Source organism: Trichinella spiralis, assembly GCF_000181795.1.
Source record: "Trichinella spiralis strain ISS 195 chromosome Unknown Scfld1, whole genome shotgun sequence".
In the NCBI taxonomy this organism is placed as follows: domain Eukaryota; kingdom Metazoa; phylum Nematoda; class Enoplea; order Trichinellida; family Trichinellidae; genus Trichinella; species Trichinella spiralis.
In genome coordinates, this window is record NW_003526940.1 from 1208562 (window position 1) to 1227622 (window position 19061).

Genomic DNA, 19061 nt, shown 5'->3' on the forward strand with positions numbered 1-19061 from the left:
TGACAAATTTATTTTGGAAAATAATCAACAATCCATATTTCATTCATTTGTATTCATTTTCATAATTGGAAAAATACCAAGATTAACACCAATTTATCGCTAAACTGTAAATTAAAAAACTTTTCAGTACTTTTCCGTGTTCTTCGTAACATGCGAACTGTTTCATTACTGTAAATGCTGTTCACACCATTCATTCAAGCAATTATAGCATGCTGTTGCGTGCGGTTTGGCAATTTTCAATTCATTCATCATCCAATTGACAAACTGATCTCGGTGACGCTTCAGGACAAGAAACTGACCCAATAATACATAAGCCTTAAAAATATGCATTCAAAGAAAAGAAAATTATGAACACGCTCGTGTTTATTCGCGTATAAATATGATAAAACAAAAAAAATACTGTTGCTGTGAATCCTATAAATGCATTTTCAAAATAAAATTCACAAAACTGAAGCAATGCGGAATTTAAATAAGCTCATTTACTTGTTGCAGTGATTAACAATCAAAATAATTATTAAAATAAAAATAATTCATACAAACTTCTAATATATATATGTAAGGTTACTTTACTTATATGCATAAAGGAACATTTGCATATATGCAAATGATCATATTCATAACATGCTCGCCTCATTCAAACTACCATCAACCAATTACAAACATGTTACTCAAAATAATTACTTTATCAAATCCTTGTTTTGTTAAATGCTTCGCATATACTGGTCCGATTCCGGCAATCGCATCGACATCTTTTTCTTCAAGCGATTCGCAAACAAATTCTTGGTGTTTCACAGAACTGCCTTGCATCTAAAATTTATTTTTAATTATAATTTATATCAAACATCAGATAAGCATTGCGCGTCTCGATTCTTATTTTGTTGAGTTGATAAATCATCATCAAGATGCAACAGCGAACGTAACATTTGCGCTGGGAATATAATTTCAGAGTGGATTCAAATATGAAGCAGCATCACTGCTTCAAACACAAACTTTATATTTACATTAAACTGCACTTCTAAGCTGTTAACATCTTTCCAGTTGCCAGCAACTAAATAACACATTTCACTTATCAATAGTGAACAATATAAATTGGGTGGATCTTATACTATTGTCTAGATGCATCACAAGCATTTTGTTTTCAGTATAAAATAAAGAAAATAATCTTCGTTTAAAATAAGTAAACTGAAATATCCGAAATGCATGATATGAATACACGCGCGTCATTTGAAAATTAACATTAAAATTTTCATTATTAAACAAGTTATTTAGCAACCAAAATACAACCGTCCTTTCCAAAAGATAGGATCAATTAATTATTTACTTATTTTCCCTTCATCGTTATATTCCAATCTCCAAACATCTAGTTAATCTTACTACAATACTTTTTTAATTCAAGGCAAAAGTATAATTTAATAACGCTTGTTAATAAACGGATTTACCTATCTATATTAATTTAAAAAATTTCTTACTAGAAAAAGAAATAAAGTTCTATTTTACTTTAAAAAAGAGCAGTGATCAAATGCTTGTCAAAAATAATGTTGAAGTTCATTTTGAATTTAGTGTTGACAGCTGACTTCACATTATAATGCTAAGAAACCCACTTATTGTGAAACTACAATTTCACAGTATTAAATATTTACAGGTATTAATTCACAGAAGACAGTAATTTCAATGATATTTCTCTAATGCTTTAAAAACTTACGTTACAAAACTAGCTGTGTGTTCAACGCAATACCATACATCTATGTGCTAATGCTTATATGCTAATACATGTAAATAAGTATTTTCAGCATTTGCAGATTACACATATCTATTTACAAAATCTAAAAAAGTTTTTCAGTTTTATTAATTGTTAATGAATGCAATGTCTTACTAAATACTTTACTTTAGCTTGTTAAAATTAATATTTTTTACAATGGATGAATAAAAAACCGAATAAAGTCTGTTTATAACAGAACTGGATTAAAAAATGGTTTCTTCTCTTTTCAGCGCAGTAAATTTTCTAGAAATGTTCTCTTTTGTCATTGTCATCGTCATTGTATTCCTCCTGAAATGAAATCAAATGAAATATAATGCGACATGAATAAACGGCCAAACTATTTAAAAATAGCGCCAAATTTAATGCAAATTATTATAAAATTTAAATGTTGAAAAGTCATATTTGAAAAATTGCACAACCATAAACTTAAAATATTTGATTAACTCATGAAAGTGGCACTTTCTATTTTGACATGAATAAGAATTCAACCACGAAATAACTATACAGTGACATTTAGCAGGCCGCACTGCCTGGAAACTTCAAATTTGTCCTACTTAATTAATTCGTTCACTGAACAGAATGTATGCATGTATTTATTTATTATTTTTTAATTATAAACTTATTTATTAAGATAAAATGATCATACTAAATAGTCAATTCCATCAGTGATTCTTGCCAAATACATGTTGGATCTTGAATTAGTTTGAATTGGAAATAAGCATCTCTTGCCAAGCATCGTTTCACAGCACTTCCGAATCGACGGACAGTCGTAATCTACTTTGCATAAATCTTCGGCACCTCTTTCACGAAGAATGGAACCAACAATTTCTGGGCATTGTCCAGATTTTTCTACTGGACAGCAGACAAGATCTTCACAAGCATAGCCGTCAGGACATTCGAGATTATTACCACACAAACCGACAGGTTGTTTGTCATTGGTACAAGCAACTGTTAAAATTGAAAAATTATTATTTCAAAATTCAAACATTTCTTTTTAATAAATTACATCTGCTCGAATCCGGAAGCATGCATAAGCGTCCATTGACTGTTCTACAACATTTCATGTAGCCTGGACATTCAATATCTGACAAACAGCGGCTTATTGTTATCGTTGTTTCGTAAACTGGCAAGGGACAAAGTCCGAATTTTTCTGTTAGAGCATATTATTTTGTTTTCAATTAATAAAATTATTAGCATAAACAAAGGGAAGAAAAGAATACCGAAAGAGACGACCCGGACAGCAACATGCAACAACATCAACAACAAGGTGCCCCTTACCAATGACATCTCTTTAACCCGTAACGTATTTCAAGTATTCAATCTTTATTGTTGATGGAAACGTTGGGGAAATTTTCAGGACAACAGAAGCTGTCACAATGCTTTACAGCTGAACGACGAGAGAAATTATTTCAAATAATCAAAATGTAGTTCAAAATTTTTTTTTGAAAAAATCTGAAGAACAAAAAACAAACATTGAACAATTTTAAAACGGAAAAACTATTTTAAAATTCAAACTTTTTAAAGAAAACATTAATGCATTAATTTATGTTATTAATTTTTTAAAATAATCTGTATAAATTTCAAAGTAAGCATTTGAAAAAGTTGAATTTTGAACTCACATTAACTCTGACCAACTGTGAGATTTTGAAAAGTTGATGTAAAAAATATTTCATCAAACAATTTCAATAATGTGAATATTATGTAAGTGGAGAGCATTATTTTCAAACTGCAATATTTCAATAACAATATTTACATATAAAATTAGTCGTATTATTTAAAAATGATACAAAAATTTTAATGAACTTTAAGTACTGAAAAATAAAATCGCAAATTACAAGTTATTTACAAGCTATATAAAGTGAATAAAACAATATATGTTGCATTAATTGTAAATAAAAGTAAACTTAGGAATAAATTTTTAACTGCGATAAATTTGATCTTAATTGTTAATAAGTTTACTGTGCTTCTGATGATGAGTTTTTTTTGCAATAGCGAAGTTTTTTTATTCCACAAATGTTGCTTTATCGTTTTCAATTATTTATAAATACTGGGAAAATAGTTTTAAATTCATATATTATTCATGTGAATGAAAAACATTAATTATTGTTCAATGAATTTACATTTTTTAATTTGTATTTTACAGATCACGTTAACAGATTAAGCTGCTTGATCAACCGAATAGTGACAATAAAGATGAACGTAAGTTTTTTCGACATAATTGACACTTTGAATCAAATCTTAATTTTTGATTGGAAAATTTTGCTTATTTGTGAATTTGTTTTTGAAATGCTCATTTATCTGTCAGTTTTTTTAATTTGTACTGTTTTTAGCATTCTTTCACGAACAGTTCGTTTTCAAATGCATATACAACTCAAGAAATTTTGAGTGATTTAATTAAAACTGAAACAGAATGTTACACAAGAAGATTTATGAATGAGGCCAACTGGTAAATATGTTACTTTTTTGACGACTTTATTTAAATTTTTCACTCAAATAAAATAAAGATTTATAACATAAATGTATTGAAGTAAAGAAGCTGTGAAGTAATTAATATTATTTTTGAATAGTTGCATTTGAATGTTTCAAAAGTGGTCATTTATTTGCATCTTAATGTTTAGGGCAAGAGAAATGATATTCCATTTAGCTGACAACATTTCCGACTTCGACATAAATGTACAGGTACGAAAATTTAACTTTCTTTTTCAAAATGGATACAGGCAATTTTCGTTGATAAAATTAATTTTTTAAAATAACATTCTAGTGGAAAAAATCAAATTCTTATTAATCGATTAGTGATTGTAAAATGAAATTTCCATTTTAGGGAGTGGAAGATGTTTCTTTGGATTCAACTTGTACGATGCTTCTTCATTTTTGTCAAGCTGCAATTGATGCAGGTGATTTTTATCGTGCTGTGCGAATTGCTGATCATCGCGAAAACCCCATGCATCCTGTATTTAAGACATTGGCACTCAATGCTAAACTTATGGTATGATTGAGTTGATTGATTTAGTTGTTTTAAAAATGATGATGCTTGCAGATGTATGATGCAAATATGGAACAAATGTTAATTTGCAAAGAACCTGGTACTCGATTAGCCATTGCCAGTGGAATTTTTCATCGTATATATTTTTTTAAATTTTAGATTCTTTCATTGCTCAACAGAAAGCAGATTTGATCGATTTTATAAGTGAATTTGGTCCAAAAAGTTTAGAAAAAGAAAACTTCGATGATCCATATTTTCTTACTTTGTAAATAATTTGTTCAAGCAAGCTTATTGAATAAAAATGCAATGTACATTTGCATGTTTTCAAAGGTATGGGAAATTGTACATGCGGCTTAACTATAAAAGTAATGCTGAGAAATACTTCATCGACGCTATACGAATATTGCCCCGTTGCTGGCCTGCTTGGGTTTATCTGGTCGAATGTCAGGATAGTCCGATGAATGTGAGCTGTTTGTTCCAAGTAGTGATTTTATTTGTAATCAATTTGGATCGATTTCAGTTTATGAAGCTTGCTCTGCCTGATCATTGGATGAAATTGTTCAGTTTTGTGAATTTATATTTGAAATTTCTTGACGGTTCTTCGGCAAAAGAAGTGCTCGACAAGTTCATCACACCTGAATTGGCAAACACTCCGTACATTATAAATCAAATTGCGACAATAAATGTTTATGCAAGAAGTATGTTAATTATTCTTATTTTTTCTTTAATTTAAATTCTAACAATATGTAGCTCAATTATTTTCTTTTTGAATTTAGAGTTTCCTACAGCGATAGATGAATATCGCAGGTTGATTGCAATTGAACCGAACAGAGAAGAGGGTATGGACAGATTTTCGGATTGTCTATTTGTTATGGTAATTTAAAAGTTAAAATTTTCTTTAATTTTTAACTTTTTCCACGATTTTCTTTTAAAATTTAAATTTGTTTATCATTATCCAGGGTTTAAACGTAGAATTGAGCTATCTGGCGATAAAATGGTTTCACATCAACGTGCACTCACCGGTGACTTGTTGCATACTTGGTATTGAAGTTGCTTTTTTGTCGAAACTGTTCACTTTTCTTGAATATTCTTTTCGTTTATAGCGAATTATTACAGTTCAATGAGAAAACACGAAGAAGCAATGTCATGGTATACAAGGGCGGTGAAATTGGATCCAAATTCTTGCAACGCTTGGACACTACTCGGCCATGAGGGACTTGAATTGCGCAATTATATTTCTTCATCCCACGCGTACAGTCGTGCTTTGGGTATTATTTTTTTAAAATTATTCTTGTCGAATACATATGTTATTAATAATTTGTAAGTAAATTAAACGAAATCATTCAGAAATTGATCCTCGTGATTATCGCGTTTGGTATTCGTTGGGTCAGTATTATGATGTGCTGCAGTGTCCTGCATTTGCGACGTTCTATTACGGCAGAGCTCACACGTTGAAGTCGGATTTCTAGAGCTATTTTTTTTCATTTTCTTCATTTGATTAATTGAGAAATTGATTTTTTTCGAATTTCAATTCAGAGATGATGATGGTCGAATGACAATTGCACTGGGGGATGTGTTTTTGAGGCAAAACGACGTTGAGCAGGCTGTACATTGTCTTTGGAAAAGTCACTGTATTGGCGACTTTGACAACAGTACTCTGATTCGACTTGGACAGTATGATGACGAATAGTGAAATTTTTAATATTTTGTGATTGTCATGTTCATCTGTTTGGTTAGATGTTACGAAAAAGCGAACATGTTGGACGAAGCGGCGGAGATGTATTTGAAATTTTTGGATCGGGAAGAATCACCGAGAGTGCTGATAATTAATTTTGAAGCGCATTTAATTTTTATTAATTATTTTGTTTTTTTTGAGAACCCATCACAATTGGCATTGAAAAATTGTCATAAATTTTTGGCAAAATATTATTTTAACAAAAAGGATTTCAAGAAAGCCATTGATTACGCACATCCGTGTCTTGAAATTAACGCGGTAAGTTGTTATGATTAATTTGAATTTTTTTATTTGTTATTAGAAATTTAATAGCATTAAATAAAAAATTTATTTTTTGATTATTCAAGTTGCGGGAACCGATGAAGCGTTTGTTGAATGAAGTGAACAAGTTGAATCATGGTGCAAAGGATCGTCAACATTCGAAAAAAAATGTCTCGAAGGCTGATGTGACGGAGACGTCGGTGCTTGATTTGGTCGAGAACATCAACGATTACGGTCATGCTAATGAAGAGGCGATAATTTCCGAATTTTTGGCTGAAGTTTTGAAATGCGATGATAATCGAGGTGAAAGTGAAAGTGAAACTGCTTTGGAAACAAATGCTGGCGACAATTTGATGAACAATTGAATGATTTTGCATTTATATTCTCTTGCAAGCATGAAAAAAATTGGTGAATTATTAAAATTGATCAGAAATATTTCATTCTTGATCGTTTACGTTTTCATTTTAATAATTGTTTCTTATTTTATTGAGTGAAATAAAAATAATCTTTTTTTTCACAGTGCAAATTGGAAAATGTAGAAGTGTTGTTATTTATTCTGTTGGTAATCGTAGAAGTTGAAAAAAATTAAACAAAATAAATATTGAGATAGATCAGTTTAAACAAAATTTGAATTTAAACTTTGAAAAGCAGATGCGTTGAATTTTAAAGTGTTTTTGTTTAAAGTGTTATTTTAAACAAAAAATGTCAACTTGGGCAAGCTTTGGGTTAAATTGTCATTTTGGCTTTTTGTCTTCAACTGCGCTGGTGACAAAAGCATGGCGTTCTCTGACCAACCTTGCCGTATTTGTCAAAAGCATTTCGTCGAAGGCGAAGTGGTAAATAAAATAATTAATTGAACAACAGCCTGGCAGGTAAATTGATAATTTGCATATTGTCGTTCATTGCAGCCGATCGCTTTGGGTCGTTATTGTTATCACGAAAAGTGTGTGCGGTGTGAATTCTGTTGCAAGCCGATTGAAAATCCAACGTTGAACGCGCAGGCGGTTGAGGAGAAAGTGTTCTGTAAGAGTCACATTGAAAAGAACGAAATCGGAGCCAAGCCGTCTTGTCCGACTTGTTTCAAAGAATTCACTATTGCCGATAAACGTCTGACCAAAGTTTTCGGCATCACGTACCATTCCAATTGTGTCACTTGCTTTGACTGTAAAAAGGTAATTTGATGATCAAGTTCAATTTTTGTAAAAGGGTATTTATTTTTCAAATTTATTGTTCAACACAGCCGATAGCAGCTAACAAATGGCAAGGCTACAACCAGCGTGCTTTGTGCCAATCTTGTTTCGATTTGGTCAAAAATGTTCCTTGTGTGAAGTGTAGAAAGGTGCTGAAAGATGAAGAGCAGAATGTGGTATTGTTAGCTGGTATCATTTGTCCCAATTGCTTCAAGTGTGCGGAGTGTTTGACACGTTTGGGATTGGAGGAAAAGTTTTACCAACTGAATGAAAATGTCTACTGTATCAAGTGTGATCGTGCGTTTCGCGTTGCGAAATACAAGTTCGACAGAACTCGTGGAGGTCCTAATTTCTGAATCACCATTTTCAATTTCTGTTACTTACCCATTTATGATTTGTTCAAATTCAAGCTTTCAAATTTAAATTCATTTCAAATTTTTAAACTAATTTATCAATTATTTCATATAATTTCTGTATGAAAACATTCAACATTACATTCATTTCACCTTCTGTATAAAAATTAAAATTTTTAATAAACTTCAAATTATATTGTTACTCGTGTTATCTATATCGTGTCATTGATAATGAAATTTTTGCAATAACTATTTTCATTGACATGCAATTCAGCTGACCGATGGATGGAATTTAGCGCAAATTCGATTTCAAATCATCATTGGATTTAAAAACAACATCATCGAAATTAAACCGTGTCAGTGAAAGCGGTGACGAGTCCTCATCAAGTATATGAAATTGATAATTGAAAACAGTTCAAACAGATGCGCACTGGTCAAAGCTGACCCTTTCGAATTCAAAAGCTTCTGAACAGTCTTTTGACATTCTACTTTGTTTCTTTTTTTGGGGGTTTTTTCTTTCATATTTATTTATTTATTCATTTCAAACATGAAAATCCTTCTAATCCTTGCCATTATTATACTGCTCCATTGCAAAAGTAAGCCAACGATAAATATATACAGTGCTATTGTGATAAATTGTTTTGTGCTTGTGAAAATTCAACATCTGAATAAATAAATTATATTATTTTTGCTCAATCTCAAGGTGCTGCTGTCAACGCACGCGTGCCAGCCAATTATCGACGAAATCCGCTGATAATTTCACGGCGTGCAAGGCCGACAGTATTGCCGGAATTTTTACTTTCGCACACCATTCACACCGGTATCGATATCAACCACGGCATGGATACGGTAGTGGACGGTTTTTTGAACATTCGACACCCGTCGAAGCCGAAAAAGCTCTGGGACATGAACGGCTATTTGAGAACCACACGCAACCACGTCTGGTATCATTATGGACATCTTCTGCGACCGGTCAACAAGTACAATCTGACCGAATCCGCAATTGCAGAACTAACGCTTCATCCACTTTTCCGCCACCTCAGAGGTTCATATGTGGAGGGAAATAAAAAGCAATTAAAAAACAATTTATTTATTATGATTTTAGGAACAATTTCCAAAAGACCACTGATGATTTTGCCGAGAAGATTCATACCGGTACGCTGCAAGCCACCGGTCTGCAATCCATATCTGCACACCTGGGCCAACGGTATCGAAGTGGAACCGGGCAACGATTTCGCCGTCGAAGGTATGCTAGATTTTCCAGTGTCGGCCGGTGAACCGGATGTCGAGCTGCGCTTCCCACTCCAAGGAATGTTCGTCTGGCAAAAGGTGCCCGTTCGTTTCATTTATGGCCAACACATGACACCAGTGAATCCGTTCCGTCGCAAATGCGACACAACGAATTGCAAATCTTCACCACCGTTCAAATGAAGCAACAATAAAAGAAATGTGCAATTTCTTATTAATATTAAAATTAAAAAATATTACAATTAGACAACTGATAGCACGGCGCGAGCGATGAAAAAGCTGAAAATCGAGCCTGAAACGACACCAAAGCACTGGTATACGGCCGACAGCGCGCCGGCAATTTCTTTCCATTCGTCGTTCACTTGAGCAGAACAATAAATTGTGCACAAATTTATCAAATAACCGTTGCTGAAGCCGAGCACGGTGATCAAAAAGGCGAAACCGAAATCGTCCGGCATCAGACCTTCTGCCAAAGGTCTGGATGCTACATTACAACAAAGCAGAGCCGGAATCAATGCAATCCTGGCCACGGCGAGAACCACCAGAAGTGCATGGTCGGCTTTAGGCTGAAACGTGAGCATGGATTGATGATATTCGTGGGAAGAAAATTATAATAATACCCATCGAAGTTTTTGAGTAATTGAACGTCCGATAAGATCGCTGACGTTGAAATTAAGAAAAAGACCAACTGGTAAAAAATATTCTGAAATTTCAATTTTTTTAATATGAAATCAAAAATTCAATTTCCACAATTATTCTTCACCATTCCAAGTAGTATTGTTGCTGGTCGACTTTGTCAATGATGCTAGAGCAGGAAAGCACACCAGTGTAACAAAATTTACAACAAACAATACAATCGCATAATAGATTGTCTAAAAATGAAACATCAACACCAAATTCATAAAATGCATATTTTTTATTAACAAACCTCATAAAATACATTTTTCACTACATCCATTTTCTTCCACAACACATTGATTGAATATTCTTGATATTCTTGCAGAAGCTGACATTGGTCATCTTGTCTTGTCGACTGTTCATTAATTCCTACCGATTTGAAACGTTGTGGCAGTTTCTCAAATGAAAAAAAATTAACTAATCAATATTCAGCAATTCATTCACAATCGAACACGAATCATTTATTAGAAATGCAAATATAAGACGAACAGTTTTTACAGCTTTTACAGTAATACCTAAACTGAACTTTGTGCATTGCATAATTTTATTATAATTTTCTTTCAATTTCAATTCGAACATATCTATAACATATACACAACCGAGAAAAAAATAAGGTGCACCAAAACACCGAGAAATAAAAAAATAATTTTTATTTTATTCCGTAATAACTTTTTTACAATGCATACAAGTTGAACTATTCTTCTTGAACATTAAAGCAAATCTTACCTTGTGCAAAACTTCATAATATGCAACGCAGGATACGATTACGTACAAGATGCTGATTGTAAAATAAGAACTTCCAATAAGCATCGGAGAACCATGATTTGACCAAATGGAAAATATGGATAATAATGATGTGAAAATGCCAGACATGGACTAAATGGGAGGGATATTTGTAGTCAAAATTTTCAACACAAACACACTCACCCATCCACAAAGTAGCAATACCATACAACGAGAAGGATATAGTGCAGACAATCCCAAACTCGACCCTGCTAGCACACTACTTCCAACTGAAAAATCAGAAACAAAATTTTCATTCAAGAAAATATCAAAATTAGAAAAAAATTTTCTTCATTATGAATAAAAAATATTACAATTTCCAATGGCCATGAAAATCAAAGTGATGACAAAGAACGATAATCTTGCAGACGATGTATCCACTACTGCCAACGCCAACGCGGGAATTAGGCTGGCAATCATTAAAATATGAGCACCAATCATACGCACACCAATAGAAAGCCTAGAATAGATGATATGTATAATTTATAACGAAAAATTTTCATAATTACTTATCAGTCAATGCTACATTGACTAAATTTCCAATGAGAATAGTTGCACTGCCAACAAAACTAAAATAATTTTCAAAAGTATCCGCAAAATCATGATGACCAGTGATGTTCAACATTGGGGAAAGTTTGTATTGAAAATACTAAAAAAAATAATAATATTCAATATTCATAAAAATGGATTGGACAGTTAGTTGATTTGTCATCAAAAATTTTTATACTTCTTTGGCAGTAATAAATAAATTCCACGGAAGAAGGCAACAGATGCCAAGAAGAAAAAATATCACTTGCACAGAGTATGTGCAAATGACTCTTTCCTCTGCCATTTTTAACGTATTATTTTCTTCTGCCTGGTCTATCTGCCCGGCGATGTTTTGCTGAAACAACCGTTATAAGTTCTATTTGAAAAATACCACTGTACATACTTGAACTTCAATCGATTCCATTTGTATCTAAAATGCAAACATCAATTATGAAAAAAAATTAAATAATAAACAAAATTCTATAATATTTATTTCTGAATAGCGTTAATCAAGTGCTATGCATTAGCAAACATAAATATCATCATAAAACAATATCTTTTTAAACGGCTGCAGTTGTTCATCTTAAAAATAAACCAAAAAAAATAAGCTCAACAAAACAATACAATTATATCCACTTTGTATTAAAAAAATTTTTCGTTTCTGTACGAAATAAAAATAAATAATATAATTTTTCTCACAATTAAAGCAGAAATTAAATCAAAGAAAATAAAAAATAGTTCGATAACCTGTGCAAACATTAACAGCATACAGACTTCAATTTTATCACAATTATTGTGGCAAAATATGAATGCAAATAAAGATTTTAAAAAATTCACATTTAACAACCGTGCATTATAGGAAGTAATTTTCGACCATAATAATTTATTTATGTGAAGCTTGCAGTGTAATGACAGTGAATTTTTTTAACACAATTTTTAAAACAACACAAACTTACAATATGGAAACTTTGTGAGACAAACTTACTTTTTGGAAAAAATAAAATTATCAATTCCACCCAATACTTTTGACTTTCATTATTTTGCTACGCCAAATTTATCTCAAATATATATATATAATTAAAGATAACATAAACAAATGAACTGAAATGCATATACTATCATCAATTATTGTAAGCGATATTTTCGGTGTAAATAATTCAGAAATGACAAACAAAAAGGTAGCTATAATAACATGTAAAAGACGGATCAATTTGCTTACAGATTATTACGTAGAAACGGTAAACAATTTTCACCAATCTTAAGCAGCAGGTTTTACTACATACTGTACTTTTGTGCAATTTTATCCAACATTGAAGTTACAACTGAAAATTTCTAGGCATACAATTTCATATAATTTCCAGAAAAAACTTTTCCAATTTCATATTTTGTATTTTGTAAAAGTTTTTCGCTTTTCTGTAATAATAAATATTTTGGTTAAAAAAATTTAATAACCAAGCAGCCTATTGTTTAATGTAACTTTTGTAATTCATTGATCAGCATTGAATTTTATTACTTTGCTGACATTTGTTTGTGTTTACGTTGTTATATTTGATAATAAAAGCAGACTGTGTTAAATATTTACCCGGTAATCTGAATTTATATTTTATTTAATATAATATTTAAAATTTTTCTAAATAAAAATATAAAATGTAAAACTTTTATAATTACACTGAGATAAAAGTTTTTTGCATTATACGATACTGTAAGCACTTGAACATTCAAAAATTACAGTTGGAAGAGTTTAGTATCAAACGAAATTTGATCAATCTGTCATGTCTGATTCATCGTCTTCCAGTGGTCCAGAAGATGTACGTATTGTGGACGAATTATTTATTTTCCAATGTACAAATAATCGATTCATTGAGTCCTTTGAATGCATGTACAATTTGTTGACTAATGTAAATGATAACAGTTGAAACTGTTATAATTTTTTAATTAAGTAATAAATATAGTAAATTACTTTCATTCCTACGATTGAAATAGCAAATTTTGTAATCTATATTTCATGTTTTCTTTCACTGATAATGCATGTATTATTACATAATTGTGAATTGTTTTAAACTGATCATATTCGGGTCGAATATTTTTCCTTTGTTAAGCGTTTTCCACCGCAAAATAAAAAGAAAGGAAATAAATCCAGTGAACCACCCACGAAGAAGGGAAAAATTGAACAACCGGAGGAAAGTGATGAATTCAAATTGGATGTAATTGAAAATGCCCCGAAGCTTGATTGAATCTCTTTAAAATTGATTGTGTGATATTTCGCTTTTTCAGCTTGGTGGTCGTAAATTTGTACACGTGAATGAATTTCGAGGCCGCAAGCGAGTCGACATCAGAGAATATTTTCAAGCAAGCGACGGACAAGTTCGACCAACCAAAAAAGGTTCATATTCAATATTTTATTTCCATTTTAATTTTATAAATTTTTCAATCATATGCAGGCATTTCATTATCTCACGAACAGTTCCAGCTATTGCTTGACAGTGCAGACAAAATTAAAGACAAGTTGCGAGAATTCTGATTGAAAGAGGCGAAATTTTTTAACGTTTGCAGTTTTGTTCTTTTCAGTTTATTTTTAAATTTGATGCAAATTTCAAAAAATATTTAAAAAAAAGGTGTCAACTTTGTTGATAAATAAGGATTCATTGAAAGTTTTTGTTTATTTTATTTGATTAAACTTTGTTTCAGCAATATGAAAATTTGTTTTGTGATTGTTGAATTGAGTGAGCATGCAATTTTGCATTTTATTTTTCAATGAAAATTCAGAAATTAATATCTCAAGTTCATTTATTTGAGTTCAAACGCGCTGCTGCTAAGTACAGGATGAAAATAACTTTCATTGTGAGAAATGAAATTCCTGGCCTAAATTTTCAATTTCAATTATTCAAACTAATTTTAGATCGAAACTTATCAGTGAACAGTATAATTAAAAATAATCAGGCATCACTTGCATTGTTTTTAAACTGCACTTTTTTAAACACTTGTACAATAATAAATTATTACCAAGAAGATTATACGAAAAAAATGTCATTTTTTAGCTGAAAGGTCCCATGCATGGGCAGTAATAGATCACTTTCGGATTAAAAGTATAACTTACCATCTGAGAATGTAGAAAAAAACATTTTGAAATAATTTGCTTACTGTATCCATTTGCGGAGAGTTTACTTTTCCGATTTGAAAAGTGCTCTTCCAAGATATTTTTTCATCAGACACAACTTCTGGACTGATTTGCAAAATTTACAAAGTAGCTTTAAGCTTCTTCAACTAATTCATTTTTCACATTTGTATCAAAATGAATACCCAGAAAAATGAAAATACATTATCTAAAAGATATACTGAACAATTATGAAGAAAAAAATCATATACTATCCGTTCGTCACACACATGTATTCGTACATATATTTGCATCACTCATAATTTCTGGTCATACATGAAAGCAAGTGTAACAAAAATCTTTGAAAAAAATATATTCCAATTTTTATTACTATTAAAAATAAAGTGCCTTTAAAATCATTCTTAAATTTTCATAATTCACTGCATATTTATTTTTTAAGCAAAAAAAACAAATAAAAATGGGGGAAAAAATTTCATATGAAATCAAATTAATTAATAAATAATAGCATATTATCAAATGAATGAAAGATTGAAATGGAAATTTTCAAAAAACCGGGATTTCATTGTGCGTCGTGTAAACCAAGTCGTCGTCAATGACAAGCAGAACAACAAAAGAAAGAAACAAACTAATTGCGGACAAAAAGTGCCAAATATCGTGTGCATCATAGAAGCCTAAAAAAATGCACCGATTGTTCAATTCGCGTGACTGAGCCGCTGTGAACTGAAAAAAAAACAAACAAACAAATAAATAAATAAACAAATATGCAGAAATTAAGGGAGAAAAGAAAAAATAAACACTTACACGCCAGCTTGATTGTTCTTGAAGAAAAAAGAGCAAACTGAATCCCCAAGAAATGCAAGAAAGCCCGGAAAGTAAAATTGCCCGGTAATTCAGATGTTCTTTGTGTCGCATCTGAGAAAAGAATTATATATTTAAATACAGATGAGATTGATAATGAAATAATAATTTCCCCATCAATTCAAACCTTCATTGCAATGTAAAACAGCAAATACAAAAGTAAATTGCTGATAAATATCACAACCAGATAAAGTGGAAAATCTCTGAACTGTTTGATAATACCGACGATGATGCTAAAAAATATAATATACATCATCCATCATCTTCTAAATTGGTCACAATTAATGATCACAAACTTACAAGGCAATGTTCAACACGTTACCAAATAACAAAAATATCATCCGATCCTGAAGTATAAATTGAACATTAGTATATTAGTGAATTAATTATTAGTGACGAAATGGGGAAAAAAAATAATCTACCGGATAACTTGGACAATACCAACTGCATGTTTTGTTGCAAGAAAAAAATTCTTTGAAAATTCGAATTGCTGCACCACGTTCTTGAGGAAAAAGGAAATAAGAAAAAAAAATATTTTTTAATATAAAAAATTAATTTTACCAATTCTCCATTGACCTTTGTAGTAAAATTCGGCACTCAAAGTAAAAATTAGAATAGCATAAAAAATGCTGAACACTATCCAAAATGGTAACCCGTTGTAAACCTATAAAAACAACAATTTATTAATTTATCAAATAATACATATATATTTTTTTTTCAAAACTCACCACTCCAATTACAGCCAAAAAAATAAACATAGCCATCACAGCGTAGGCAACATGCGAATCTGCATTGATGTCTGGATGACGAATTTGATAAATCTTTAACATACTCAACGCAGCAATCATATACATAAAAGCAGTATCTGAAATATTGAAATAAATCGAAACGAACAGAAGAAATAAATCGAACCAATCGATGCGCATACCAAATTGAAAATTGGCAAAATTCGGACAAACGTGATAACAACCGCTGAGAATGCCTTCCAATGCCAGAGCCATACCCATAGCGTAGAACAATCCATAATGTTGTGGAATGCCATAATGCTGAAAATTTAACAAAATCAACCTTCATCATCATCAACAACAACAACAACAAAAATATTACAGTATAAAAGGCTTCGTTTCTGTTCAATTGTCGTTGATTTTCCGCATCTCTGCAATAAAAGAAGAAAAACATATTGTAAAATGATAAAAAAAAATTTTTTTAACAAAAAAATAATATACCTCATCCAAACAAGAATCAAAAACAACAAGCCCAACAGTACGTAACCAACATTGCTGAAGACACTGTTGAAAGCAAATATACCCCACAGTGGACGTGCGCATTCGAAATTGTAAAAGCACAAATCTTGATCGCCTGTTTTAACAACTTCCTAAAAATATCCAGCAGTTGTTCAATTTTGCTTCTCAAATTTCACTTTACATATTTATTTATTTAGTAAAATGTTCATCAGAAAAATCAAATGATATAAATCTTGCTTATTATCAAATGCACAAATTAAATATGCGTCAGTTCAATTCAGAGCTTCACTAATTAAAAATTACAATGTCGAATTATAAAAGTTGATGATACAACTCACTGATTGATACGTCAATACCAATTGAACAACCGGAAGAATGTAAAAAATTGCAATTGTAAGCAAATTCCTAAAGAAAGAAAAATAAATAAAAAATCGACGAACATTTAATTAAACAAAATAAAATAATTCAAAAAATTACTACCATGGATATATTGAATACTTCCTGTCGTTTTGCTTGTACGGTTTCCTAGCTAAATCAGCGACCATCAAACTGACCTTAAAAATCAATTGAATAATTGAAATTTACTATAATTATAATTATTTAATATCTAATAACAATAACAAAACAAATAATAATAGTAAACCTTCGTTCTGACGACGACTTTTTCAAGAGAAATTTCTTCTTCTTCCACACTGGATGAATGCTCTCGTGTACGAACCCTGTTTTGTATCACTGAAAATGAAGCAAATTTTTTTGCAAATTAACAATTTGTAAAATTAATTTAAAAAAAACAATAATCACTGACGAGGATCCGATTCCAAAGAATTTATTGCTCCATAATTTTCGCCAATTCCACCAGTTGCTTCTTCTTCTTCAAAAGCAACCAGCAAATCTTTTCTTATGTGTCGAAATCGCAGTTCATCTCTTGTGATGTAAATTTTGCAAAATTAACAAACAATGCAAAACTCGAATTCAAGCTTACCGACAATAAAATACAAGCCAAAACAAAAATACAACAATGTAAATTACAGCATAAACCGCCAACGTTGAACCAATCACCAGCAGATAATCGTCGTCTGAAATTGGTGGAATTATCAACCAAAGCAAAAGCATACGGTAAAATGGTCGGTTTACAATACTTGACATCACTTTTTCCACCAATACTTGAAATGATTTCGACTGATTGACATCCGATACAGGATCTAACAACAGTGCAACTTGTGGTTCAATAAAAAACAATCCATCCATTAAATTATTTTATTACCAGCCGGAACAAGTGTGGACATGTAATTGCATTCGTACGGATTCGCTTTGACGACAAACACTACATGCACCTGTGCCATGGATGTTTTGTGCAAAGTGACCGCGGCTTTCTTGGTCATCGTTTGATAATCGCCCAAAAATTTCACATTCGTGTCCAAATCAAACGCGGGACACTAGACGAACAAAGCACATTTATTAAAATATAATTTTTCTCTTTTTGTTCTCAAACGCTATTTATTATTAGCTGTTACAATAGAAAATACCAACCTGGGCCGGTTGTATACTGACGACCATGCATTCAGAATCGTCATCACTGTTTACACGGATTACCACGCGATCAACATCTTCGGGAAATTTGAAAAACAAAAACTGCGGCTGCGGTGGACTGGCGGTGAGATTTATTGGACGATTGATTCTTGAAATTTAAATATTTTTCAAAATAAAACTGGCCCCAAAACAACAAACTTTGTCGAATTACTGCAGTTGAAAATTTTCGGTCCTTGTGGCCAGAACGGTAAAATTCAACAAATGCGGACTGTTGGTGCTCAGTTCGACGTAAAGCCAACGATCGACTGCCGGCAAATCTTCCACCGCGTCAACATCCGGACACAACGTTCTACTGACAATGTTGTATTGAAATCTGTAAAAACCAAACGTGTCGAAATATTAGCAACTCCACAATATGGGAAAGAAATACTTATTTTCCAATGCCAGAGGCACTTGCCAGGAGAGGATAGTTTTGGTGTCGCGAACGACAACGAGCAACGGCCATTGCAATCTAGCATCTGAACTTTGCACAGAAATTCGAATAACATCTCGCTAAATTCAAAAAAAACATAATAAATCCATTCAAATAAATAAATATATTTATATTGATACAAAATTACAGTAAACGTTCGATTGAATGCAAGCCTGAGTACGTTGCTTCCACGAGATGCGACCGCGCCTGAATACAGCTTGCCGTATTGCCATTGAATATCATCAGCCAAATTCCATCGAAACAACTTCAGAGCACAAAATATCAACCAAAGCAAATGTTGCGCAGATAAATGGAAGAAATTCA

General features: G+C 31.7%; 10 protein-coding genes across 10 annotated transcripts; 6 read left to right on the forward strand and 4 right to left on the reverse strand.

Moving 5' to 3' along the window:
• Positions 1-165: 165 nt before the first annotated feature.
• On the reverse strand, positions 166-923 carry Tsp_07417 (barrier-to-autointegration factor 1). The gene is made up of 3 exons (XM_003381667.1): positions 843-923; positions 682-807; positions 166-315 (listed from the first exon to the last, which is right to left on the reverse strand). Exons 1-3 carry the CDS (start codon positions 921-923, stop codon positions 166-168), a joined length of 357 nt encoding a protein of 118 aa, XP_003381715.1.
• A 1079-nt stretch (positions 924-2002) lies between these two features.
• Tsp_07416 (WAP four-disulfide core domain protein 2) lies at positions 2003-3046 on the reverse strand. Its single transcript, XM_003381668.1, has 4 exons — positions 2980-3046; positions 2443-2707; positions 2260-2296; positions 2003-2047 (listed from the first exon to the last, which is right to left on the reverse strand). Exons 1-4 carry the CDS (start codon positions 3044-3046, stop codon positions 2003-2005), a joined length of 414 nt encoding a protein of 137 aa, XP_003381716.1.
• A 906-nt stretch (positions 3047-3952) lies between these two features.
• On the forward strand, positions 3953-5011 carry Tsp_07415 (conserved hypothetical protein). The gene is made up of 6 exons (XM_003381669.1): positions 3953-3958; positions 4090-4205; positions 4378-4438; positions 4581-4745; positions 4797-4878; positions 4902-5011. The coding sequence occupies exons 1-6, from the start codon at positions 3953-3955 to the stop codon at positions 5009-5011; spliced, it is 540 nt and encodes a 179-aa protein (XP_003381717.1).
• Positions 5012-5043: 32 nt separating this feature from the next.
• On the forward strand, positions 5044-6432 carry Tsp_07414 (putative tetratricopeptide repeat-containing domain protein). Its single transcript, XM_003381670.1, has 7 exons — positions 5044-5205; positions 5263-5440; positions 5519-5581; positions 5702-5764; positions 5846-6010; positions 6090-6192; positions 6279-6432. Exons 1-7 carry the CDS (start codon positions 5044-5046, stop codon positions 6430-6432), a joined length of 888 nt encoding a protein of 295 aa, XP_003381718.1.
• A 66-nt stretch (positions 6433-6498) lies between these two features.
• Tsp_07413 (TPR repeat-containing domain protein) lies at positions 6499-7103 on the forward strand. The gene is made up of 2 exons (XM_003381671.1): positions 6499-6558; positions 6825-7103. Exons 1-2 carry the CDS (start codon positions 6499-6501, stop codon positions 7101-7103), a joined length of 339 nt encoding a protein of 112 aa, XP_003381719.1.
• A 411-nt stretch (positions 7104-7514) lies between these two features.
• Tsp_07412 (putative LIM domain-containing protein G) lies at positions 7515-8284 on the forward strand. Its single transcript, XM_003381672.1, has 3 exons — positions 7515-7574; positions 7647-7910; positions 7979-8284. Exons 1-3 carry the CDS (start codon positions 7515-7517, stop codon positions 8282-8284), a joined length of 630 nt encoding a protein of 209 aa, XP_003381720.1.
• Positions 8285-9121: 837 nt separating this feature from the next.
• Tsp_07411 (conserved hypothetical protein) lies at positions 9122-9712 on the forward strand. The gene is given in 3 exon segments (XM_003381673.1): positions 9122-9326; positions 9387-9527; positions 9546-9712. 3 exon segments carry the CDS (start codon positions 9122-9124, stop codon positions 9710-9712), a joined length of 513 nt encoding a protein of 170 aa, XP_003381721.1.
• A 59-nt stretch (positions 9713-9771) lies between these two features.
• Positions 9772-13236, reverse strand: Tsp_07410 (nucleoside transporter family protein). The gene is made up of 14 exons (XM_003381674.1): positions 13187-13236; positions 13032-13108; positions 12802-12840; positions 12051-12100; positions 11922-11948; positions 11784-11873; positions 11500-11639; positions 11305-11450; positions 11135-11220; positions 10934-11083; positions 10458-10604; positions 10293-10401; positions 10150-10232; positions 9772-10095 (listed from the first exon to the last, which is right to left on the reverse strand). Exons 1-14 carry the CDS (start codon positions 13234-13236, stop codon positions 9772-9774), a joined length of 1518 nt encoding a protein of 505 aa, XP_003381722.1.
• Positions 13237-13290: 54 nt separating this feature from the next.
• Tsp_07409 (RNA polymerase II transcriptional coactivator) lies at positions 13291-14448 on the forward strand. The gene is made up of 5 exons (XM_003381675.1): positions 13291-13416; positions 13618-13722; positions 13793-13901; positions 13960-14023; positions 14418-14448. The coding sequence occupies exons 1-5, from the start codon at positions 13291-13293 to the stop codon at positions 14446-14448; spliced, it is 435 nt and encodes a 144-aa protein (XP_003381723.1).
• Positions 14449-14929: 481 nt separating this feature from the next.
• Tsp_07408 (SID1 transmembrane family member 2) lies at positions 14930-17983 on the reverse strand. The gene is made up of 18 exons (XM_003381676.1): positions 17851-17983; positions 17718-17811; positions 17541-17659; positions 17379-17467; positions 17234-17289; positions 17039-17140; positions 16800-16899; positions 16718-16771; positions 16560-16647; positions 16451-16537; positions 16220-16356; positions 16053-16155; positions 15914-15993; positions 15792-15838; positions 15619-15724; positions 15435-15545; positions 15186-15353; positions 14930-14971 (listed from the first exon to the last, which is right to left on the reverse strand). Exons 1-18 carry the CDS (start codon positions 17981-17983, stop codon positions 14930-14932), a joined length of 1716 nt encoding a protein of 571 aa, XP_003381724.1.
• Between the last annotated feature and the right edge of the window lie 1078 nt (positions 17984-19061).